This window comes from Cnephaeus nilssonii, assembly GCF_951640355.1.
Source record: "Cnephaeus nilssonii genome assembly, chromosome: 19".
Taxonomy (NCBI): Eukaryota; Metazoa; Chordata; class Mammalia; order Chiroptera; family Vespertilionidae; genus Cnephaeus; species Cnephaeus nilssonii.
The window spans coordinates 48628628-48654128 of NC_137090.1; the positions used below are offsets into that span (position 1 = coordinate 48628628).

The following is a 25501-nucleotide window of genomic DNA, read 5'->3' on the forward strand; positions in this document are numbered from 1 at the left end:
GTACTTTTATCCGATTGTTTCCTCTAAATTCAGGTTCCTAGGTGATATTTAAAATCTTGTTGAAATGTTTAGATTTTTAACACAGACCCTGTCGTGAAATCTGTATATTAACGTGTTAAGGTCAAGACAGAAGAAACAAAATTCTGCCATACTGTAAATTTCCAGGGCAGGCTTAGAAATTTTTTTAATTAGCGGCACTTAAGCACTATTACTGCATGGGTATGTTCTAGTTGTTTTTAACGCTTCAAAGGCTTATTTGCGGCACGCCTCGCTGTTGTGCGCACCGGGGATCTAACTGCCCTGAGTGTTCTTTTCTTCTGCATCGGATGCAGACCGGAGCTTTCCTTTTGAAATAAATTTGACTGCCCTGTCGATAGGCACAGTAGGTTGTGATTTAAGGCTCTTGCTCTCTCAGGTCCGAAGGAAACACTTGTACCGAGTTTGATGTATATTACCGGCTGAGTTAGAAGATAGGATTTGTGTAGCACCTCGGGCTTCTAGATCGCTTTGTGCTGACCTCAGCGGTGAACATACAGTCGCTTCCTCCCACTTGATTCCCTGTGGGCAAGGGTTTGTCGTTGAATGTTCTCACGTCACTGAATTTCAAGGAGCAAATAATGTAAAACTGAATTTTAAACTGATTATGGTACTAGAGGGTCCGTTTTTTCCTTCATTAATAATGGTTTTTGAATTTTTAAGACTTTTTCATACAACTTAGGCATAGAATTGCAGCATATAGATGCTGAGCAGCTTGGGGAGATGCCACTGGTTACAAAGGGGAGTAGTAGTCACAGGATGGTACAAATCTGCACTTCACTGACTTTTAAGTAGACCTCAACTTTTTACACAAGTACTGAAGCCTCTAAAGAAGCAGATCTGATAACCACTGACGACCTTCTTTGTAATGAAGTGTTTCGTGTGTGATCAAGACCTTCATATCACCCTGCAGCGCTGCTGTCCAGCCCTATTTATAGATAAGGACACGGGTTCCTTCCTTGCCCATATAGTTACATAAGCGACAAAGACAGGCCACGAACGCGTTTGTCTGAAGTGAAAGCCTGCACTCCTGTTGCTGTCCCTCTTGTACTAGTATACCTGAGGGCCTCAAAATAAACCTTAGATCAGGTTTAGTGATCAGATTTCTACTATGTGGAAAGTTGTTTTCACTTTATTATAAATATATATCTTACACATTTTAATGTGAATGAGAAAACAATAACTAAATGTTCTACTTAACAGTGTTCTGCTTGTTTTTTTAGGTACTGTCATTAATAATTTATATTATCAACTGACCCAAAAGAGATTATGATGGTATTTCCCTATGATCCTGAGGGTCTTCAGCTATTCCAAGTCAGAAAAGTTTCTGAGAATATGTCAGAGTCTAACTTGTTATTTTGCAGCTCCACCTAACTCCATAGTGAGCAGCTACTAATCCCTCACCCCATCCTTATCACAGTGCATGCGTTTCCTTCATCTACCTTCACCTAGAGATTTCAGAAATCTCACATGCCTTACCTATGGAGCAAGTCTGGAGGGCTAGAAGTCCACCTCAGCATGACTGGAGGTGGCCAGCACAGCACTGAGTGACCAATGACTTGAAGTTGGCTGTAAACCAGGTGTAAGCTCCCTGCAGGCCGAGATCTCAGTGTTCTGAAGCTCCACCCTTTTGCATGATTTCTTAGCACCAGGACTAAAGTAAGGCCTTCCTAATATCCTCCATGGAAACATTCTGACAGCCCAACTTTCAGAGCATGTTTGTAATGGGAGGTTTCATAAAGTTTTCATTTTGGTATGCTGAGTGATTCTATTTTAAACACACGCCCTAGCTGGTGTGGCTCAGTGGATAGAGCGTCAGCCTGCGGACTGAAGGGTCCCGGGTTCGATTCTGGTCAAGGGCACATGCCCAGGTTTCGGGCTCGATCCCCAGTAGGGGGCATGCAGGAGGCAGCTGATCAGTGGTTCTCTCTCATCACTGATGTTTCTATCTCTCCCCCTCTCCCTTCCTCTTTGAAGTCAATAAAAAACATATAATAAAAACATGCCCTGAACACTCTAGTGACATGATCAGTAAAGGGATTAGTCCCCTGCTTTGCTACCTTGTTTATAACTGTGCAAATGAACTTGAATGAGAATACCCACAGGAAGAGAATGTCTTTCTGAAAACTAGTTTTTCCAGCACCAGGTCTATGAGTTGAATCATTGTGGAGGATCAAAAATTCTTAAATAAAACCTGAAGTGAAAAACCTAATTTTCAGTAATCCCTGCAATTGTGAAAAGGTAAAAACATTCCCAATGCAGAAGGTGAGTTGACAATTTTTTTAAATCATCAATAAATTCAGAAGGGGCTATAATGAAACCTAGTCTGCTTTATACTACACTTTATCTCTGAGTTAAGACTTAACTAAAGGAATTAGCTGGCTGGTCAAGAACAGATGAGCTTAAACGAAGTGAGAAGCTTATATCTGCAAAATATAAAATTCTAGTTTTAGTCAAATTTCTAATGGTTTGAACCTTAGTATTTTATTTTTATTAGCTTTTCAGTAAGTTACTTTTTATGAGCAATTCAAAAATTACAGCATATGTACAATATTGTTGTAGAGTCTCTAATTTATTTTGAAAGGATTCTTCCAGTATGTACATTGGAACCAAAAATATAGTTTATCATTCCCGCTCATAACCCCACTCCAAAGGCATACCAGTAACAAGCGTTCCTTCACGGTGCAAAGAAAAACTGCCTTCCCCGAGGCCACCAGCTCTTTGCAAGGTAAAACACCCATCTATGTATCTTGTATTTACAGACAGTCCCTGGCTTTCAGCGGTTAGACTTAACAGTTTTTCAATTTTACGAAGGTGCAAAAGTGATATAGGTACTCAGTAGAAACTGGCTGGGTAAGCTATTTAGTAGGTTAGGTGTATTTAATACTTGTTTTTAAACCTTCACCCGAGGATTTGTTTATTGATTTGAGAGGAAGGGAGACAGAAAGAGAAACTTCGATGTTGCCTCCTGAAAGCTCCCCAACTGGGAATGGAACCTGCAACCTAGGTATGTGCCCTGACCTGGAATGGAATCCGCAAACTTGGGTGCGTGGGACAACACTCCAGCCAACTGAGCCACCCGGCTGGCGCATATTGAATGTGTTTTGACTTAGGGTATTTTCCATTTATGATGGGTTTATCAGGACATAACCCCATCATGAGTTGAGGAGTATCTGTTTGCACTTTCTAGACTGAGGAAAAATGATAAGAGTTCTTTCAACATAGCAATCTATTCATTTAGGATCATCTGACCAAATACCTTCTCCCATGTCCAAGAAAGAACCTCTTTTGTCCCTTACTTTACAAATGAGGGTATCGAGACCCCATTCCAAAGCCAGGAGTAGGGTCGGGTCCAGGCCAGCGACTCCTCTGCTGGGCCTACGATACATGTCAGCACCCCGGGATGCGGTAGGGCCTACCCTGCGGCGAGGTTCTGGGTGTAGGTGGCTGCTCCATGATTTGTTCTTACAGCAGAGATGCCTGTGAATTATATACACCCACCAGGGGAAACTGACCCATCTTAACCTACAGTTAGACCAGCATGGAGCACCTAAATATGCTACAACTGAAACATCACTTGACATCTTTAGAAGTCAAAGTCAGGGGTGAAAGTTGCTTTTCCTGTAAAAAAAAAAAAAAAAAAGGCAGAGGAGTGGTGTTTAACCTGTCCTGCACAGAGGCTAAGCTGAGGACACTTGAGTACCAAGGACAAAGGATTTAAACCAGTGACTTTCAACTCTTCATCTTGTGACACATAAACTAATTATGAAAATTCTGCAGCACACCAAAAAATATATTTTGCCAATCTGACAAAGTAATAGGTATAATTTTGATTCATTCACACTGGACAGCTACTGTTGTGTTGGCTGTTGTAATTTTTTTTATTTGACAACCTAAGGGAAAAGAGGTCAGTGCCCCTGACTAGTCAGATACTGCATGTTTTAAAAATTCTTGCAACACACAGGTTGAAAATTGCTCATTTAAGCCACTGATTTGGGTGCCACTGGTACTGGGAAATTCCCTACAAGAAAAAGTTATTCAGAGCTTGATTAAATTAAGTCAAAGATCTACTTTTTTTGGACAACTCGGCCAATTCTTTCCTGATGTGCTGTATTGAAACCTCATCTCTTTTCAGCTCTGCTTGCTTCAGTGCTTCCTGGTAGATCTCTTTTGCTTGTGCATATCGTTCTAAAATAACCCAGAGAGAAGGGAGAATAAGAAAAAAACGTATGTTTTCAAAGTGATTCTGAAGAGACAGCACTAGTGATGATACAGACCGGTGCTGGCTCCGAGAAGGTGTAAGGGGCACAGGTAGAGAACTCTAGCCCAGGACAGCCCTGGGGCCCTTACTCTACTGGCCAAGGGCTTCATCATGGGGAAAAGGGACCTGTCATCCCGACTTCTGGAAATTATAGGTGAGGCCCTGAATACTATGGCACAGTCTGTCTACCAGACATGACACTCCACTTACCAGCTTCACAAGTACACTGTGAGGAACGAATTAAGTTGTACGTGTGAACACATTTAGAAATCTGTAAAGCACTAAAGAACTGAGGTACTATCACTGCAAAGTTCTCTCTGCACTGATGTGGCTCAGCAAGCTAGTGCAGGACTACAGAAGTTATGTGAATCGAGCACAATGGTATTTCTGTCAAACATACACCCTTTCTTTATTATTCAGCCAGCCTTTAGTTGTGGAGCTTCCTCACTGCCCCTTGTCACCGCCCAGCACCATTTCACAGATTTATAAATCCAGTAACACCCCTCCCTAACAAAAGCAAGTTGGTCAAGATCACACAGCTCCCTACCTCTGTGCATCAGAACTGCAGCCAGGTTACTGAGCACCATGTGCAGCTCAGGATGTCCTACTTGTCTTGCCAGATCAGACGCCCTCTGCACGTAAGCACAGGCCTCATCAAAGTGGCCTTGTGCATCCAGGGTGGTAGCCAGGTCACTCATTAGCACAATGGTCTATACAAGGAAGACAAACAGGCAGCTTTTTCTATTAAAAAACCACCCACAGAGATTTAACGTTAATTTGGAGTCTGATAACCTTCAAATATATACTTAAAATTTCATCTTTCCTAGCATTCCACAAAAGGGGAGGGGCATTAGCCACTAACAAACAGGTGCCTTTATTATTCACACTGTATAATGGGCAGCTTTAGTTCGACCCTCTGGAAAATGATACAAATCTAGAAACTAGGAACAAAATAAATGTAATTTACTAATATAACTAATTATATTAGAAACAAATGAAAAATAATAGCAAAAAAGCTATTTAACGTTCAGCAATCTTTTTTAAAATTGACTTGAGAGAGAGAGAAACATCTATTTGTTGTCCCAGTTATGTATACACTCGCTGGTTGGTATTTGTATGTGCTGTCACTGGGGATCAAACCTGTAACTTCGGCATACTGGGACGAGGCTCTAACCAGCTGAGCTACCAGGCCCAGGGCAGGTTCAGCAATCTTAAGAAGCCAGCCGCTGCACTGCAGCATAGTATCATCCCTACTGGTGACCCTGAGACTCAAGAAGAAATAGGGATAGCCCAGCCAGTGTGGCTCAATGGTTGAGCATCAACCTATGAACCAGGAGGTCAAGGTTGGATTCCTGGTCAGGGCACACGCCAGGGTTGTGGGCTTAGTCCCCAGTAGGAGGAAGCCAATTGATGACTTTCTCTCATCGATGTTTCTCTATCTCCCTCTCCCTTCCTCTCTGAAATCAATAAAGATATTTTTCTTGAAAAGAAATAGAATATCTCATCCACTTTAGAAAGATTACCATTAAAATTTTTTTAAATGTTGGTACTGAGAGAGGCAAGTCCTCCTCTTCGCCATTAAGGGGACTCAGTAATTAAGTCCTAAATCCCTTTCCTGAAGGTAATTCATAGCCCAATAACTTGCCCTGCTCATCTACCCCAACCTTGAGACATGTGCAGTCCAGTTAAATTGTGTTGGCAATACCAAGCGTTCACAAAGTGATCCACTTGTTACCTCTACAAACGTACTTTAATAGAGGAGAGACCCAGAGATGATTTCAACTCAATTCCACGTGTTTAGTGTTCTAACAGAAAGCTCTGTATGCTTTGCTTAAATTCTGTCAGCAGTCTTAAAATTTTTTTTAATGTGCCCTCCCTCTCCCCCGCCGTTTCCTGTCATTCACCTGTGAGGCAAGGGAGGCAAGGATCCTCAGAGGTTAAACTGTTCCACGTCAGCTTCAATATTCTGAAATACTGGGCTGTGTACTATGAAGCCCAGCAGCACCTGGTGCCTGGCCAGACCTGCTTTTGGAGAGGTTGCTCTGCTGTGGGAACCAGGACTCCCTCAGAAGGTTCTGGGCAGACCCAGTCAGTGACCAGCCGTCTCAATCCTTTCTGAACAAGCAGGTGGGGGCGGGGGAGTGGCAGGAGATGAACGGACCGTGGGCATGCGAAGGAGGGCATCCCAAGGACCACCTGCTGATTACGTCCCCAATAATGAGGCGTTTCACACCCAGAAATTCTGAAACCTGTTTTCCTCTCTTACCTGCGGGTGTCTTTCTCCTAGTATTTCTTCAGAAATATGCAAAGCTTTTTCATACATCCTCTGTGCCTGTGATGGCTGCTTGGAGAACAGAAGGTAGCGAGCATAAGCATCTAAGCACATGCCGAGGAGGAGGTGGGTGTTGGCTTTCTCTTCCACTGAGGAGGAAATAAGAGCGTTGCTGGGATGTGACAAGTACAATACAGAAAGCGAGTCAGAGAACTGGCCAACCTACCCACTCACTTTTCTTCTTTCCAGGAGCCAAAATATTTAACAGCACAGAACCCACTGAGTGTCCATGACACTGAAGTACTCCTGGCCTGACAATTCTGGTAGATTAACATCTACATTGTTTGCTGGTCCCAATTTCAGAGAGAGAGAGAGAGAATGTGTCACCTGGGCTTGGTTGTACCTGGGCTTCTGACAGAGTACCTACAAACTGGAGTTTTCTAACTACCCTTCCCACTCAGGATGCCAATTGCAAGTCCAGGTGGTTGTCTGTACCTCTGACTGGCTATAAATCAGAGGGTCCCAGGACCCCCTCCCTTGGGTTCGTTAATTTGCTAGAGCAGCTCACAGAACTCAGAGAAACATCTTACTAGAGCACTGGTTACTATAAAAGGATTAACTCAGGCACAGCCCGACGCAGAAGCATTGGGCAAGGCACACAGAAGGGGTGTGAAGCTTGGTACACCACTGTCCCAACACCTCACAAGTTCAAACCAGAAGCGCTCCAAACTCCATCCTTTTGGGGGTTGTGGAAGCTTCATTCCAGAGGTATGACATTAAATCACTGACCACTGGCCTCTTTTCCCTTCCTGGAGGTCAGGAGGTGAGAGTGCAAGTTCCAACCCTCTAATCACATGATTGGCTCCATTGGCAACCAGCCCCCATCCCCAGGCACTTCCAAAAATTGCCTCATTAACATGACAAAAGACACCTTGCTCACTCTTTAATTTTAATTTTTTTTTTTCTCATTCTCAACACTTAGGAAATTCTGAGGGTTTGGGAGCTGTGAGCCAAGAACTGTACAAATCACATAAGTATATGTGAGAAATATATATTTGGTCATCTGAATGACCATATATGTATTTCCTATAAATCACAACCTCGTAATGTCCAATTAAATGGCAAACTTTTTCCCACTTTTTAAATAAATTTGAGTCCACACACTGATTAAGCTGTAGAATATTATTTTTAGTTTGAAACCAATATTTAGCAGATACATGTGAAGATAAGTAGAATGAGTTATCAACAAAGAAAGTCTAGGGCCAATGAAAGAGTTTTAAGCTGCAAAGAAAGCAATGTAGTAAGTAAGAAACCAGAGAACATCAGACTCATGAGATGGAAACTCACAGACCAAATTTAAAGACCCATTTTAAAGATCCATTTTTTTGAAGAATAACAATAAAGGCCGTGATGATACAGCTCCTGTTGACACATTACAGAAATGACTACACGATGTCTGAAAAATCTTAAAACACCAAATGTCACATAGGACTGGAGAACACAAATCTAGAAAAGTTTTGTCTGATCACAAATGAGAATCAGCAGACAATAAAAGGGAGGCCTCACCCTTCAGATTTTAGATACTTAATTCCAGATTATAAACTCAGTTGGTTTAAACTACTTGTATGTCAAGTATGCGCCACCTCGGAGCCCTGCCCCTATTCCTCCTTTGCCTGGAATTCTCTTCCCTCAGAGACTGCCAGCTGATTATTCCCTCTCATTCTTCAGATTTCTTATCCACTAGGCCTTTCCTGACCCCTCTATGAAACAGCATACTCGCTCTACACATCCCTTCATTTGACATCTACGTAGCACTTCATCATCTTTGGACATGTTGTCAATTTACTGGAGAGTGTTGATTATGTGCTTTTCCTCCACTAGAAATTTAGCTCTAGGAGGCAGCGACTGTTTTAATGGCTGTATCTCGGTGCCTAATAATGTGTCTGGCATGTAGCAGGCATTCAGTTAAGTATTTCTTGACTGGTTGAATGAATGGACAAATAAAAAGAAAGCATTAAAAATATAAAGGAACTAAATATGGAAAGGCTATAGTAACACAAAATTAATGTTAATTATAGAATTAAACACTGGCACTCCATCAATCTATGAAAACTCAATACAGAGTTGTGATTACAACTCAGTAAGAAAAGGATGGACTGACCAATAAAGCAGTACTGAGTCAAAACCGGTCCATGAAGAAGGAAAAACTATATTTCCACCTCATACCTCATTAAAAAACAAATTGTAGGTAAATTAAAGACTAAATGTGAAGCCAAGTCTTTAGAAGAGATGATCTTTCTGACCTTAGAAGAGTAAAGGATTTTTTACTAAAGATACAAAACGCACAAACTATAAAGGAAAATATCAGAAGATTCTATTATAGGCCCTGGCTGTTAGCTCAGTTGGTTAGAATGTTGTCCTAATATGCCAAGGTTGCAGGTTCCATCCCCGGTCAGGGCATATACAAGAATCAACCAATGAATGCTTGAATAAGTGGAACCGCAAATTGATTTCTTGATCTCTCTCAAATCAATTTTTAAGAACAAATGTTAATCGCTCTGTCAAATGCCACATGTGAAAAGACAAGGCCACAAAGAGCTATGTAACCTACAGATATAAGATGATCACATACATAAAAAATGCTCAATCATTAAGAAAAATACAACCCATCCAGGCGGGTGGCTCGATTGCAGCATCATTCCGCACACCAAAAGATTGTGGGTTCGATTCCCAAATAGTAAGTGTAAGGGAGGCAGCCAATAGATGTTTCTTTCTCATACTGTTGTTTCTCTCCCTTCCCTCCTCTAAAATCAATAAACATATCCTTGGGTGAGGATAAAGTAAAAAAGACAACCCTTTTAAAAAATAAACAAAGGATACAGAGACAATTATCACAGGAAATTTGAATGTTCAATAAATGCATGAAAAGATATTCTGTATCTCATTAGTAATCAGAGAAACACATTGAAGCCACAATAACATTCCCTATCATACCCACCAGATCAAAAAAAAATTTTAAGTCCAACAATAAAAATATAGAATTTCACAAGAATGCTAGCAGATTGCTAGTGAAAATGTAAACTGGTAAAACCATAACAATAAGCAATTTGGTAATATCTAGTAATGCACCCCAGCAATTCTCTTAGGTACATACCCCAGGGGAATATCTTGCATGTATGCACAGAGACAAAGGTTCAAGAATGTTTAAAGAGCCCTAACCGGTTTGGCTCAGTGGACAGAGCGTCAGCCTGTGGACTGAAAGGTCCCAGGTTCGATTCCGTTCAAGGGCATGTACCTTGGTTGCGGGCACATCCCCAGTAGGAGGTGTGCAGGAGGCAACTGATCGATGTTTCTCTCTCATCGATGCTTCTAACTCTCTATTCCTCTCCCTTCCTCTCTGTAAAAAATCAATAAAATATATATATTTTTAAAAAAGAATGTTTAAAGAGGTATTATTTCCACAGCAAAACATGTAGAACCTACATATCCATCAATAGGAGAACTGGGGTATACCCATACAATGGAATCCTATACCACAGTTGCAGTGCATGAACCAATCAGGGCCACCTCTGGCCTGTGTCACTCTGCAAGGATTGAAAGAAAGGCTCACCTCATCCCTCACTACCCACGCCAGTGGGCTAACTTAGAAGTCACCACTCTGCACAGATGCAACCCATCAGACAGGTGGTTTGGCAAGCCAATGGCCTCTGCAGGAAAACTGATGCTCTATCAACAGGGATAATTCTCAACAACATAATGATGAGTGGAAAAAAAACTGCAGAAGCAACTGTACAGTATACCATTCATATAAAAGTTAAAGACACATTAGCCCCATTATTTACATTATTTAAATGATATATACAGTGCAATAAATAGGCATAAGAATGATAAAGACCAAAACCAAAATCAGGGTAGGATTTATGTTGAACAGGAGTACACAGGGATTTAAACTTACTAACATAAAGTTCTGAAGCACATACAGTAAAATACTGTACTTACTATAGATGCAACAAAGCTGAAGTTAAGGTGTGCAGGTATTTGTTAAAGTCTCTACACATTATTTTTGCTTGAAATCTTAAAAATAAAAATACACCAGAAGAAGGAAAGCACAGAACTGACTTTTCTGAATGATGTTAGTAACATGGAATAACTAGAGAAATTCCCAAAACACAGACAAAACTGAGGCAGGCAAGGGTAGATATAAAGGACAGAGAAGAGACAGCCAATCCTAATATATAAAAAGCCAGGGGCCGTCACGACCGAAACCACCAGACTGACGACTGAACAGCAGGCTGTGTGGGGTGACCAGGCTGGCAGGGGGGGGGGGGGCAGGTGGGGGCAACCAGGCCAGCAGGGGCGCAGTTGGGGGCAACCAGGCCAGCAGAGCAATAAGGGTCGACCAGGCCGGTGGGGGGGGGGCAGTTGGGGGCAACCAGGCTGGCGGGGGGGGAGGGGAATTAAAGGGCGACCAGGCCAGTGGGGGGCAGGGGAAGGGAACGGGCATTTAGGGGAGATCAGGCCAGCAGGCAGAGGTGGTTAGGGGTGATCAGGCTGGAAGGATGGGCAGTTAGGGGCGATCAGGCAGGTAAGCTGTTAGGAGCCAGCAGTCCCGGATTTTGAGAGGGAGTCGGACATCCCCCAAGGGGTCCCGGATTGGAGAGGGTGCAGGCTAGGCTGAGGGGACCGCGCCCCCCCTGCCCCCGTGCACAATTTCATGCACTGGGCCTCTAGTCTATCCTATCTAATAAAAGAGCAATATGCAAATTTACCCTACCTCTGCTACACCCACAAGCCATGCCCACCAGCCAATCAGGAGCGAGTATGCAAATTAACCCAACCAAGATGGTTGCAGCCACAGAGCTGCAGCAAGCAGGAGGCTTGTGTTTCCCCGGCAATGGAGGAAGCCAAGCTTCTCTGCCGCCCTGGCCGGCCCAGGCCTACACTCAAGGCTACAAAGTTTCAATTATAGAAGATAAACAAATCCCAACAAAAATGGCAGCAGCCATGGAGCTGGAGAGAGCAGGAGGCTTGAGTTGCCCCCGGTGATAGAGGAAGCCAAGCTCCCGCAGCCGTGGCCTGCCTTGGCCTCCACTACAAAGTTTCAATTATAGAAGATAAATAAATCCCAACAAAAATGGCTGCGGCCACAGAGTGAGCAGGAGGCTTGGCTCGCTCAAGGCTACAAAGTTTCAATTATAGAAGATAAACTCGAGATACCAGGGCCTCCGCTTGGGTCACCGGGGGGTGTGGCCGGCCTGCAAACCACCAGAGGCCCCTCGCCCAGGCCACCCCACGCCTTAAGGGAACCCCCACCCTGATCCGGGACACCCTTCAGGGCAAAACAGCTGGCCCCCACCAGTGCACCAGGCCTCAATCCTATCTAATAAAAGAGTAATATGCAAATTGACCATCACTCCAACACAAGATGGCTGCCCCCATGTGGTCAAAGATGGCTACTCCCATGTGGACACAAGATGGCTGCGACAAGATGGCCAGCAGGGGAGGGCAGTTGGAGGGACCAGGCCTGCAAGAGAGGGCAGTTGTGGGCGATCAGGCCAGCAGGGGAGGGACCAGGCCGGCAGAGGAGGGAAGTTGGGGGCAACTGGGCCTGCAGGGAAGGGCAGTTAGGGGTGACCAGGCTGGCAGAGGAGGGAAGTTGGGGGCGACTGGGCCTGCAGGGAAGGGCAGTTGGGGGGGACCCAGGCCTGCAGGGGAGAGCAGTTGGGGGGGGACCAGGCCTGCAGGGGAGGGCAGTTAGGGGTGACCAGGCCTGCAGGGGAGGGCAGTTAGGGGCAATCAGGCTGGCAGGGGAGTGGTTAGGGGGTGATCAGGCTGGCAGGCAGAAGAGGTTAGGGGCAATTAGGAAGGCAGGCAGGCGAGCAGTTGGGAGCCAGGAGTCCTGGATTGAGAGAGGGATGTCCAACTGCCCGTTTAGGCCCGATCCCAGTAGGATCGGGCCTAAACGGGCAGTCGGACATCCCTTGAGGGGTCCCAGATTGGAGAGGGTGCAGGCTGGGCTGAGGGACACACACCCCAGTGCACTGGGCCTCTAGTATATATATATAAGCCCAACAACCAAACAGCGGAACAACCAGAACGACCAGTTGACCAGTCGCTATGACGCGCACTGACCACCACGGGGCAGGTGCTCAATGCAGGAGCTGCCCCTGGTGATCAGTGCGCTCCCACAGTGGGAGCCCCGCCTAGCTGACCAGGATGAGCGGCGCTCCCACAGTGGGCTGATCCCTACAGGCCACACCCCACACCAGTACACAAATCTGTGCACTGGGCCTCTAGTATAATAATAAATCTATTCATACAGTTGGCACCAAATTAGATAAGACAAAGTTGTTCATCACCACTATTATTCAACTAGAGGCCCGGTGCACAAAATTCGTGCACGGAGGGGCGTATCCCTCAGCCCAGCCTGCACCCTCTCCAATCTGGGACCTCTCGAGGGATGTCCAACTGCCCGTTTAGTCCTGATCCCATTAGGATTGGGCCTAAACGGGCAGTCGGACATCCCTCTCACAATCCAGGACTGCTGGCTTCCAACTGCTCACCTACCTGCCTTCCTGATTGCCCCTAAACGCTTCTGCCTGCCAGCCTGATCACCCCCTAACCACTCCCCTACCAGCCTGATTGATACCTAACTGCTCCCCTGCCAGCCTGTTTGCTCCTAACTGCCCTCCCCTGCAGGCCTGGTCACCCCTAACTGCCCTTCCCTGCAGGCCTTGGTCCTCCCTAACTGCCCTCCCCTGCTGGCCACCATCTTGTGGCGGCCATCTTATGTCCACATGGAGGCAGCCATCTTTGACCACATGGGGGCAGCCATCTTGTGTGTTGGAGTGATGGTCAATTTGCATATTACTCTTTTATTAGATAGGAGGATGTTGTTCTACAGTTGCATCCAATGACTGAACTTAATGGGGGTAGGGGAGGGGAGGTACACAGAAGTATATCTAAAAGGAAACAATTATCATGATTTCCCAAATGTCTAATTACGTATCTGGAAGCAGGGTGACTATCAACTGAAAACAAATAGTTTTTCCACTTGGAATCAAATGTAATAAAATAACTATCACATTTACGTGACTAAATCTGTAAGCAAGAGCCATCACATTCCTCAAAAGGAGGCCTGGGTTTTGCAGAGTGTAGGAGAGTCCTCCCAGAACTGCTGCAGTGTATCTCCTTTCGAGCAGAGGGGACTCCCATCTGATCGGAATGGATCCTGGTCAACTTTAGCTCATGTGGTAATCTGTTTCTCTTGCCATGGCATGGGTTTGAAACGCCATGTAACCCACTTCCAGCCAATGAGAAATAAGGATAAATCTATGTGTAGACTTCTAGAAAAAATTACCTTCATTTAAGAGAAACAAAGAAGTCTACTTTCCTCTGGACGTTGCCCTTTCTGGATGAGATTCCTGAGACCTGGTATAGTCACTTTCCAACCACAAGGGGAGCATGAATGAAGAGAAAGCCAGCCGGCCGAAAATGGCCGTGAGGAGGGATGCAAGGAACCTTATCCTGCAGGATGTTACCGAGCCATACATTTATAAACTAACTCAACAGTCTGCCCGCTTCTGCTAAACTGCCAGATACATTAGGTAAGTATCCTTACTGTTTTAACTTAATTAAGTTGAAATTTTCTGCTATTCACAGTTAAACAGTAATTTATTTATTCATAAGGCAAGCTCCCCCAACTTATAAATATAATACAAATCTAATAATTCAGTCTCAAAGCATTTTGGGGTCTTGACAAAATGATCTCAAATTCATGTGAAACTATCTAAAATTTATGTGAAAACTGAAAATAAAATGGGGGGGAAATTTTGCATAAGTAGCATTTGTTAGATCTGTGCTGCCATATAACTATAATTCAAACACTGTACTAGTACACTGTTATAAGTTTCATCAGATGAATAAACCTGAATGGAAAACCCCAAAAGAAATCCAGGCATATAGTTATTAATACATAAGTACATAATGATGATCGATTATCTTTAAGAAAGTAGTTAACAACTTCACACCAAAATAAATTGCACATATATTAAAAAATTAATTTTTAAACTGTTTAGAAATGAAGAAAAAAATCAGAAGATGGGTGAATATCTGATTTCAAAGCTGAAAAATATCTAAGCATTAAGCTCTGAAAAAGCAAGGACTTTTGTCTCACTTGCCTCTATGCAAACCTTAAAACAATAGCTGGCATAGAATAACTACTCAATCTTTATTAAAAATTAACGAAAGCAAGGAAAATGAAGATAAATGAATTCAGGTTTAATCCCCAAAAGATTGCTGTGTAATTCATTTATGTAAATTTCCAAAATAAACACTTCAATTGTCTTCTGTACAGAAGTAAAACTAAATAAACATGAATGAATGGTAAAGATTCAGGAAGAGCAGGATCTCTGAGGTAGGAAGGGGAGGGGATTGGGGCCAGGCACACACAGGTCTTCACAGGTACTATTAATGTTGTGTCATTATCCTTTAAATTACACAAATAATAGTTTCACATTTCTTTTCATTAAAACAAAAAGCCCAACAACTCCTAACTCTATACATACCAACAAGGGGAAGAAAGGAGCCACACCCTAGCCAGTTTGGCTCAGTAGGATTGAAGGGTCCCAGGTTTGATTCCGGTCAAGGGCACATGCCCGGGTTGCAGGCTCAATCCCCAGTGGGGGGTGTGCAGGAGGCAGCCAATCAATAATTCTCTCTCATCACTAATGTTTCTATCTCTTTCTCGCTCTCCCTTCCTCTCTGAAATCAATAAAAATATATTCAAAAAAAAGAAGAAAGGAGCCAGTGACTCAGCAAGCCACTGTGCTCCAAACCCCAGAGAAGCTGAGGAGTAACAGAGACAAAGTGCTATGCTAAAAAGAATCTGTCATGTGCATAAAAAACAAGCAACAAAAAAATCCAGTTAGCTACCGACTTCAGAGGAAACAACCACTTGTACATAAAAGAAAATGTAATGATGTAATCATGTTGGTTGGACCAACAGCTAGTAGTAGTATTTATGTGTTCTAAATAATAAAAAAACTGCACTAAACCTGGCCGCTGTGGCTCAGTGGTTGTGCATTGACCTATGAACAAAAGGTCACAGTTCAATTCATAGAGCCTAGGTTTGCAGGCTCAACCCCCAGTAGGGGCTGTCCAGGAGGAGGTCAATCAATGATTCTCTCTTATCATTGATATTTTTCTCTTTCTCCCTCTCCCTTCCTCGCTGAAATCAATAAAGAAAGTGTTAAAATAAATTAAAAAACCTTGTTAAAAAAGTTTGCACTAAATTACTTTTCTGTAAGTCAATAGATTCTAAAAATAAATCTCCTATAAAAAAAGCAGGAATAATCACTATATCATTATTATAGAACTAGTGGCCCAGTGCACAGATTTGTGCACATGAAAGGAAATTAATTAGCAGGTGGCTGGCGGGACGGGACTGGGTGAGAAGGGCCGGACATGCCCCGGAGCCAACATCCCATGGTCCTTCCCCGGCCTGCCACACCTGGGGCAGCGCCATGGCTTGAAAGGCGTCTGCAGAGTGAGTGGTGTCCCTCGGCCTGGCCTGTGGGGACCAGGTCGAAACCAGCTCTCCAACATCCCCCGAGAGGTCCCAGAATGGGAGAGGGAACTCTGCAAAGTTCCTGTTGCTTGGCAGCTCCTGCATTGAGTGTCTGCCCCCTGGTGGTCAGTGTGCATCATACCTACCGGCCAGTCAGCTGGTCGCTTAGCCTTTTATACATATAGATAAGGGTTATCATCAGCCCTTATTTTACACCTATATTTAATCTATTTTAGAAAATGATGCTCCTCCTAACTATAATGTTTTGTAATCCACTGTTTTCACTTAATTTTTTATGATCCTTCATTAATTATACACATAGATACATTATGAGGAACAAAACGAGTATCCTAGACCAGTGGTTGGCAAACCACGGCTCGTGAGCCACATGCGGCTCTTTGGCCCCTTGAGTGTGGCTCTTCCACAAAATACCACGTGCGGGCGCACACGTACAGTGCAATTGAAACTTTGTGGCCCAAGCGCAGAAGTCGACTTTTGGCCTAGGCAAGTCTATTTTGAAGAAGTGGAGTTAGAAGAAGTGGGGGAGTCGGTCGCATGTGGCTCGCGAGCCGCAGTTTGCCGACCACTGTCCTAGACCAAATTGTGTTTTTGTTTTGTTTTGCTTGGGTAAAACCATTTTATTAACTAACCAAAGCACTTCATTTTGTTTTCCGATTTGAGGTAAAACTATTAAACACAGTTCTAGACCAAATTTTTATATGATCTGAAGTTATCTATTCTTGGGATAGAGTTAGTCACGCCAATAAAAAGCATATAAATTTGATAGTGGATTTGCTTTGTTCAAAACTGAGTGGGGATATATTCTCCTTTAGAAAAAAATAAGATTAAGAATAATGTTTCCTGGCCAGGTAGGTGACTCAGCTGGTTGGAACATTGTCCCGTATACTAGAGGGTTGTGGGTTGATTCTTGGTCAGGGCACATACAGGAGGTAACCAATGTTTCTCACATTGATGCTTCTCTCTCTCTCTCTCTCTCTCTCTCTCTCAAAATCAATCTATATATCTATGTATCTAAAAGCCTAATATGCAAAGCGTTCCCTCGGGAGTTTGATTGCTTGCTATGACGTGTGCTGACCACCAGGGGTCGACGCGGAACAAAGGAAGGCCCCGGCTGGCAGCCTGCAGCCAGGGAAGGGAGGCCCCGGCCGGTAGCTGGCAGCTACTAGGGATCCTACCCGTGCATGAATTTCACACACTGGGCTTCTAGTCAGAAGGACAAGTACCATATGATTTCACTCATTTGTGGAATCTAATGCACAAAGTAACAAACAAAATAGAGACAGACTCATAGACAGAGAATAGACTGATAGCTGTCAGAGGGGATGGGGGGTTGCCGGGATGGGTGAAAAGGTGAAGGAATTAATTTAAAAACAAAAACTCATAAACACAGACAACAGCATGGTGATTTCCTGAGGGGAGGGGGTGGGGAGGTACAAGAGGGTATAGAGCAAGCATCTTAAACTTAAAGGCTAACACGGGCCAAATAAACAAGGTTTAAGTTTATGTGGGCTGCAAAAAAACAAAAGCTTCAATTTTCATAGAAATGTAGGTTTATTTCAATAGAGACATGCTGAATACAAAGGGCTGAAATAAATGAGTCATTGTTAACATAAAATAATATAACATTTTAATAAAAATTAGTATTTTTTCTTGAACATTAACTTACCAGACACTGAATAACTGCACAAATTAATAAGCGTAATGCAAATAAACCTATTTTTCTTGTTCTCCGAAAGTGAAGTATTTCCTGTTGCACTCACCAGGAAAGACTAATGACGTGGCAATCGGCTGCTAAAATATTCACTGCTAGTATTAGTGGAGAGAAATGATGCACCTGCGCATAAGGCGTGTTAAGGAAAATGAATGCAACATGATTATAGTAATCAGTCATTAGTGAACGTTGTAGTTCGTTATTAATAACTAGAGGCCTGGGGAACGAAATTTGTGCACTTGCGGGGGGTGGGGGGTCCCTCAGCCGGGTCTGTGCTCACAAGCCACGAGCCCAGCTTTTGGCTGAGCAGCACTCCTTCTGTGGGAGCGCACTGACCACCAGGGGGCAGCTCCTGCGTTGAGCGTCTGCCCCCTGGTGATCAGTGCACATCATAGCAACCAGTCGTTCCGCCATTCAGTCTATTTGCACATTAGCCTTTTATTATGTAGGATTATGTATAACAGGATATTGTAAACATTAACCTTTTGCACTCGGATGTCGAGTGTGACTCGACACGGTTAGCATTAGAATAAAGGAATCCTTTGCACTCGCTTGCTTTTTTCTCGATTCCTTTATTCTAATGCTAACCGTGTCGAGTCACACTCGACATCCGAGTGCAAAAGGTTAAGTTATGAAATTTTTATTAAAACATTTCTTACATACTGTTATATTGGCTGGGACGCAAAAATATACATTGTGGGCCGCATGCGGCCCACGGGCCACAAGTTTGACATGCTTGGTATAGAGGGATAAATGGTAATGGAAGGAGACTTGACTTGGGGGGGGTAAACACACAATTTAAATTTTTTAAAAAGGGAGGCCCATTTCAGACATGTTAAGTGTGAGATGACCATCAGACATCAGATAGACAACCTTACCCATGAGTAGGTAGTTCATGTGCAAGTTGGGGCTGAAGATGTAAAGCTGACATTAACATTATAGGACTTAAATGTTATCTCCTAGGGTATGAGGGTCAAAGATATCCCTGAGGGCTGCTAATTTTAGCAGTGGCAAATGGGAAGGCAAGTGACTAGGGAGGTGCCCCAGAAGCCAAGAGAATAAAGTGTTTGCAATAGGAGATAGTGATCACCGGGTTAGAACTGCTAGTAAGTACAGGGGGTAAGATAAGGAATGAGCGCCTCAGTAGTGACATCGAGGAGAGAACTGGAAGACAACTGAGCAGACAACTCTTCCAGGTACACTTGGGCTTTAGAGACAAGATACTTAGGCTGTATCTCAAACATCTTGCTAATGCTTCAACTCAAATTGTTCAGAGCCACAGAGCTTCCTGCCCACCCCGTTCTATTGCTAGCTTAACTTGCTCTTCTTCCCTCCATACTGAGGATGAACTGCAAAAATATGAGCTGCTCTTTATCTTTCATAAGTTGGTGTGTATCTGGGACCAAAAGGTAATTAATTGCATTGTGACTAGTAGCTGAACCTTCCCTTTCTGCTCCTCAATTTTCCAAAGGTTATCCTATATAATAAAGAGCTAATATGCTAATGGTTGTCACGCCACAACGACTGATCAGCAGGAGGCTGCATGCGCAGCGAGGTGCACGAGGGTGGCTGCGCAAGGAGGCGGGAGGCAGGAGTTGGGCACCTCCTCAAGTGATTGGACCGCTAGTCTATATATATACAAAAGCCTAAGCGACCAGCCAACCAGATGACCGGCCAGTAGCTATGACGCACATCAACCACCAGGGGGGCAGACACTCAATGCAAGAGCAGAAACATGGAACAGAATGATGAATCTCAGAGGGAAGGAGGAGGGGAGGGTGGGAAGAGATTAACCAAAGATCTTATATGCACACTAGAGGCCCAATGCACGGATTCGTGCACCGGTGGGGTCCCTCAGCCTGGCCTGCAGGGATTGGGCCGAAACTGGCTCTCCAATATCCCCAGAGGGGTCCCAGAGTGTGGGAGGGCACCGGGCCTCTGGTATATAATAAAAAACCAATAAATTATGAACATGTCACCAAGGGGTTAGAAAAACACCAGTGGTCAAGTCACTGAACCAAAATATTATATTCCAAATCCTCTGCCAAGATCTTAAAAATAGCCAATTTCCCAAATGAATGACTCCCTCCCCGATGCCCTTTACCACAGATGAACAATGATGCCCTCCCCGATGCCCTTTACCACAGATGAACCATGATGCCCTCTGCGCAATGTTCAGAAAGTCAGATTCCCCTACCTGACAAAATGTCTTCTGCTAATTCCTTTTCTCTTTCAATTTTTTCCTCTAGAGTTGAAATGCAGAATTCATAGCCAGCAAGAGCAAATTCCTGTCTGCAAAGCAAAGATCAGCATCGGCTATTCACCTTTTCACAAACTCTCTTATCCTCATTTTCCCAGCTGGGGTTTGAATTTTATCAATAAAGGAAGTGTAAGATGGGAAGAGAAATTTTGTTTCAAGTCTCTGAGGGATGTCAATCAGCCATTTCTCAAAAGTTACATATTTTTTTTCTAGTCACCCATTTAATGTAACTTAAGACATAAAAACTAGGAATGCAGCTATAGTTTTAATAACTGACATAACCAGCAGTTTTCATCATCTCATGCAAACAGCTGAGTCACTTTTTCGCTCAAACTAATACTAATATGAATGGAGGCAAAAGCCACCCTGTACTAGGAGTCTAACTAATGACCTCCTACAATGTCTGGAATAACTTTATATGTCTTCCAAGCTGTAGGTCTTTGATGAAGGTTTCTTTCACAAAATGGAACCCCTAGCTGTGGCACTGGGAAGCAGTTAGCCTCACTCTAGCCCTGGTGTCCTCCCAGCAGCAGACTGAGTAGAACAAGGGTCAACTGCTGGTTTCTGTAAAGAGATGCACAGAAACTCCTCCATCCAGAAGCTCAGTCCTGGCTCTTGCTTTGTTTTGGCTCTAGTTTCTTACTGGAAGTGGTACTAGAAAGCTCAGCCCTGCTCCTCTAGTGCTTTGCCAGGAAGAACAGGTGATCCCACAGTTCAGAAGCTTCCCCAGACCCAAACCCTGACAGACATGGTTTGGATCCAGCCAGGACAAGGAGCAGGGGCGGCTGGTCACAAGATGCTCCTAGTCAGAGTGAAATGTCCAGAAATGACTTCCCTCCAACTAATGTCAGTCTCTCTAAGCCTCAGGATCTAACTGTGTATCTTCTGGTCTCAGGCTTCTCTTAATAAAACAAAACAAACAAACAAACACTTTTGCGGAGAATACAGAATAATTTATAAACTAATTATTAGAGGCTCCTACACAAGATTTCACCTCTACAAGACTATGAATTTGTCTTACTTTCCAGTGTGATTAGCTTTGGGCTTCTTACCCTAGGAGTTCATACCCATCAACACCTAGTCCTATTACTCCTCCAAGGCAGACTGACCCAGCTGCAATGCTGCCTGGAATGGACCCACCTCAAAGCTCCACAAAAGACTGGAAATCAAAGGCCCTCAGAAGTGCTTTCCAGCGGTTCCTGGTGACAAGGGTCAGCAGGGACCAGTGCCATGCATGAGCACCAGACTTGATGTTATTCCAAACCTCTAGTACCCAACTTCTGCAGCAACTAAAATCTAAGGAAAAGCTTGTCTTCAGTCTTCCCTTAAATTCATCCCAGAATATAGCTCTCTAGAGGAGTTCTTTGCTTACATGCTAAGTGTTTCTTCTTTGAACTCCACCTGGAGAGAACGAAAGGCTCCAGCTCTCACTCATCAACTCCTGACACATACAAATGGTTTTCTAAAGCCCTTCCTGTGTAGCTGGCAGACTTCCTTCTTTCTAAGGATCGAGACTCATCTAATACTTTTAAATTAGCACTGACTTCCTATCCCACTTACTCAGAAGTCTCTCTACTCCCAGACATTTCCCCCTTCCTAAAACCTAGCTACCGGACCATCTCTGGATGCTTTAAAAATACTGCCAACCAAACTAGCCACTAAGACTCCATAGCAACTCTCTCATTTAACTTTATACCTAACTTCCTGGTTGGGTAATACTTATATCAGCAAAATGGTTTCTTCAAAGTTTATTACCCCTAGCAGCTTTTACACTGCTTCCTTCTCTTCTAGAAAGAGCTAAACTCAAGTTGCTTCCCTTGATTAGCTTTGTCTCTGTGCAGCCAGGGCTGAGGGCTATATTCCCCACTCAGCAGGTTCACTGAAACAGCAGGGGCAACACTGGGAAAGATTGAGGATTTCAGTGATGAAGAAGGGAACACTTTGAATGTGACACCCAATTTTTTGAAGACCCAGATGATCTGGAGACCCAGTAGGTAAATGAAAACTATACACCATCCCAGGATCACAGTTTTCTGTCCACAGTCCTAGAGTCTGGCTACACTTACCGATTCTGAGCAGCATAGATACTGGCCAATTTTAGAGAGATTTCAATTATTGCATTGTCTTCCTATTGGGAGAAAGAAAATACATGACAAGTAACACTTCCTCATGGACTATTTCAGATCAACTTCAAGATTGGCTTGGGCCTGAAAGTCAGTCTTTATCCTTTTGGAGGAATTAGGCACCTGTGAATTCCTCAGCTACCATGCTTTTGCATGAGTGAAAGAGTGGCAATTTTTATACAAGTCAGGGGAGGGGGAGGGACCTACGTGTGTTTTTTTTCCCCCAAAGCACATGTTGGGAGTTCGGTGTTTTCAGGAAGCAAGACTATTTTGAAACCAGCTTCAGCTAGGGCCCAATCCTAGGCAATATCCTTACCTGTTGCATGCCTCCTCCAAGCAGGTAACTCATTGTTGCTTTAAAAAGTTTTTCTGCCTAAAAGCATAAGGAAAAGATTTTTATTTTATTTGGGTCCACTATCTAGATGACCCTGGATTCTAAGTACTAGTCTGATGCATCATTCCTCATAAAACACAATACGCACACACATTCACATACACAGAGAAAAGTATCCTTGTGATGGGAAAACAGACTAAAAATCTGGACCCCACATGCTCTGGGCACCTTAAAAACTATTCTGTGATGAGTGAAAACTTTAGAAGTTATCTTCTAATCCCAAGCCACTGTGGCAGAAACTGCAAACTATTCCCTACTATTCACTCTCCTCTCCATCTTTTCAGTTTTAGAATCTCCTCAATTTTTCATAGGTCAGCCTCCTTTGCAATTAGGTATGATAAAGTTTTGGTCAAAAGATGCAGGCAGAAAGAAATGTGAACAATCTTTAACTCATATTTTCTAAGTAAGCTGCTTACCCTCCATCCTCTCCTCCTTCCTTCCTGCAAGCTGGAGGTGAGCCAGCTCATCTATGCAGATGAGGACCTATCTAAGAAGAACCTGGGCTTCTAGACCACTTCATGGAACAAAGGTACAAAGCCCCCTTCGGTGATTAACTACCTTTGGACTAATGCACTAGAAATACACCTCCTCCTTGTTTGAATCACTCTACTTTGGGGTCTCTTTGTTACAGTAGCTTAGTCTGTACCCTTACTAACAGTGTTCCCTTGAAGCCAATCCTTCACAAATTCAAGATATTACAAAGTGATTTACTTACTTACATTTTCAAGCTGACCCCGTATAAATGCTAAGTTGGCCATCTGAAAGCAAATTATAAATTGTTTTTTAGTTTAGAGCACCATGTTCCTACTTATTTCAAAACTTTTAAGCTAATGACTCCTTTTTGCTTTCATCCTCTAATTAAAAAACTGTTCAGAGAAAAAAATATGTCACTAATCTACCAGAAGCAAAGTACAGCAATGGTATGAGACTAAATACTTGCATATGCTTTGTGGATGTCAAACCAAATCTAAATTCACTCATCCTTGAAAAAACAAATGTTAATGATATTTGTTTCTTTTGGGTCTGGGATTGAAACTTCTTATAAGGGACACCCCAAGGATAATAAAAATTAGAAAAAAAATAAAACTTAGTAAAACAAAAACCAAGCGCTTTATAGTCCTGAAGGTCAGGAATATAAATCAGTAGTGCTAACATCCCTTCTCTTGCATCCACCCTTCATCAGTGGCTGAGATTAGTTACATGAGTTACCAAATCATAAGTGTAAATGATGGCCTTCTTGTTATCACTCTGAATGGCAAGACGAAGTGCCTCATGCAAAATTAGCTCAGCCTCTTCTGGCTCATCTTTCATGATGCTCAACTGAAAAGATAAAAACATGAAAATGAAATGTAAAGAAAGCAGATGCATGTGTTACCAGACAGAAAAGGATATGGCTATACATCCCAACACATAGAAGGAAGCCATTCATTCATTCATCAAATATTCACTGAATGCACCAGGCATTATGTCTACAATGTATGGCTATATGACAAAGTTTTGGCCCACAGATGCAGATAGCAGGAATGTGAGCAATTTTTACTCACAGAAAAAGAAAGCTCCTTGCCCTACACCTGAACAACAAATAAGCTTAATTACAACTAACGATAAGACCTATGAAAAAAATCATTAATGGAAAGAACAATAAGGGTGTCCTCTAAACGGGAGCCAGAGCTTTCCAAGTAAGTGATAAACTGAAGAAGGAGAAAGAATCACCCAAATAAGAAATTGTGGGAGACAATGACCCAAACAGAGAATAAGGAATGAGCAAAGGCCCTACAGACAGAAGAGAGCAGTTCTTTCAGAACCATTCAAGAAATGAAGAGAGATATGAAAGGAAGATGGTGAGCCAGAGGATTATTGTAAATGGGTGGGCAAGGTAAGGTGGTGTCACTCTGGTAAGGTCTTGCAGGCCATGGCAAGAAATTTGAATTTAATCATAAATGCAGTGAAAAGCCCCAGCCAGGCGGCTCAGTTGGTTGGAGTGTCATCCTGTTTGCCAAAAAGGTTTCGGGTTCAAACCCCTGTTGGGTCGAGAATGGGAGGCAACTCTCTCTCTTCCTCTCTCTCTCTCAAACCTGTAAGAAAACATATCCTCAGGTGAGGATTAAAAAGAAAAACGCAGTGGGAAGTCATTCAAAGTTTTTAGGCAAGAAGGTGATATGATCTGCTTTACCTTCTTAAAAAAAACACTGGATGCGGCATGGAGAATGGAGTGCAGGGGCAATAGGGCAGGCTGCCACAACATGGCTGGGGTGAGAGCAGAGGAGGCAAAGGAAAGGGGGCTGATTTTTTATTTTTTTTTTTTAATTTGTTGGCCACAGGAATTGTTGCTGGACTGTAAGTGTATCGGGAGGTGGTGATAACATACCTCAAGTTTTAAGAATAACTGAGGTTTTCAGGCTAAAAAACTGCACAGATGGTAGTAAGCAGAAGATGGTGAAGGAAATGTGCTGGGAGGAATTTAATTCAGTTTAGTTTGGGGCCAGTTCATCTGAGAAGTAGGCAGAGCCTCCAAGGGGAGAGGGCAGGCAGGGAAATACAAATCTGGACATTGCTGGCCTCAAGGCGGTAGCTAGCCCAACGGAAGAACGGAGACAACCCGGGGGGAGAGAAAATGGAGAGCGGCGAGAAGGAAGAGTTTAGAAAAAAGAACCAACCCGCTCAGAGGCACCACCACATTCCATTTCCAGGCCGTTACAGACTGTGTGTGAACAATTCTCCCTGCCAGTCCTGTCAGCTTGGCCGGTTCGCGGACAAAAACGACCAAACGTTCCCGCTAATTCCGTTTCAAAGAACGACGCCCGGTGCACTTCCCCCGGCACTGGAGCCGGCGGCGTGGCTGGAGCCTTGGGGTC

The 25501-nt window shown here is 43.5% G+C and overlaps 1 protein-coding gene across 2 annotated transcripts in view; it reads right to left on the reverse strand.

The window, feature by feature from the left end:
* The window catches only part of TTC19 (tetratricopeptide repeat domain 19), a 26074-nt gene continuing 573 nt past the window's right edge, over nucleotides 1–25501 (reverse strand). Inside the window, exons 3-10 of one of the 2 annotated variants that reach the window (XM_079797273.1) lie at nucleotides 23856–23966; nucleotides 23366–23404; nucleotides 22569–22625; nucleotides 22196–22257; nucleotides 20067–20161; nucleotides 6564–6718; nucleotides 4845–5007; nucleotides 1–4224 (exon numbers count right to left, since the gene is read on the reverse strand). In XM_079797273.1, coding sequence (XP_079653399.1) covers nucleotides 4091–4224; nucleotides 4845–5007; nucleotides 6564–6718; nucleotides 20067–20161; nucleotides 22196–22257; nucleotides 22569–22625; nucleotides 23366–23404; nucleotides 23856–23966 — 816 coding nt within the window. In that variant the 3' untranslated portion in view covers nucleotides 1–4090. The remainder of the gene's footprint in view (nucleotides 4225–4844; nucleotides 5008–6563; nucleotides 6719–20066; nucleotides 20162–22195; nucleotides 22258–22568; nucleotides 22626–23365; nucleotides 23405–23855; nucleotides 23967–25501) is intronic. The other variant, XM_079797274.1, reaches the window with a different exon arrangement.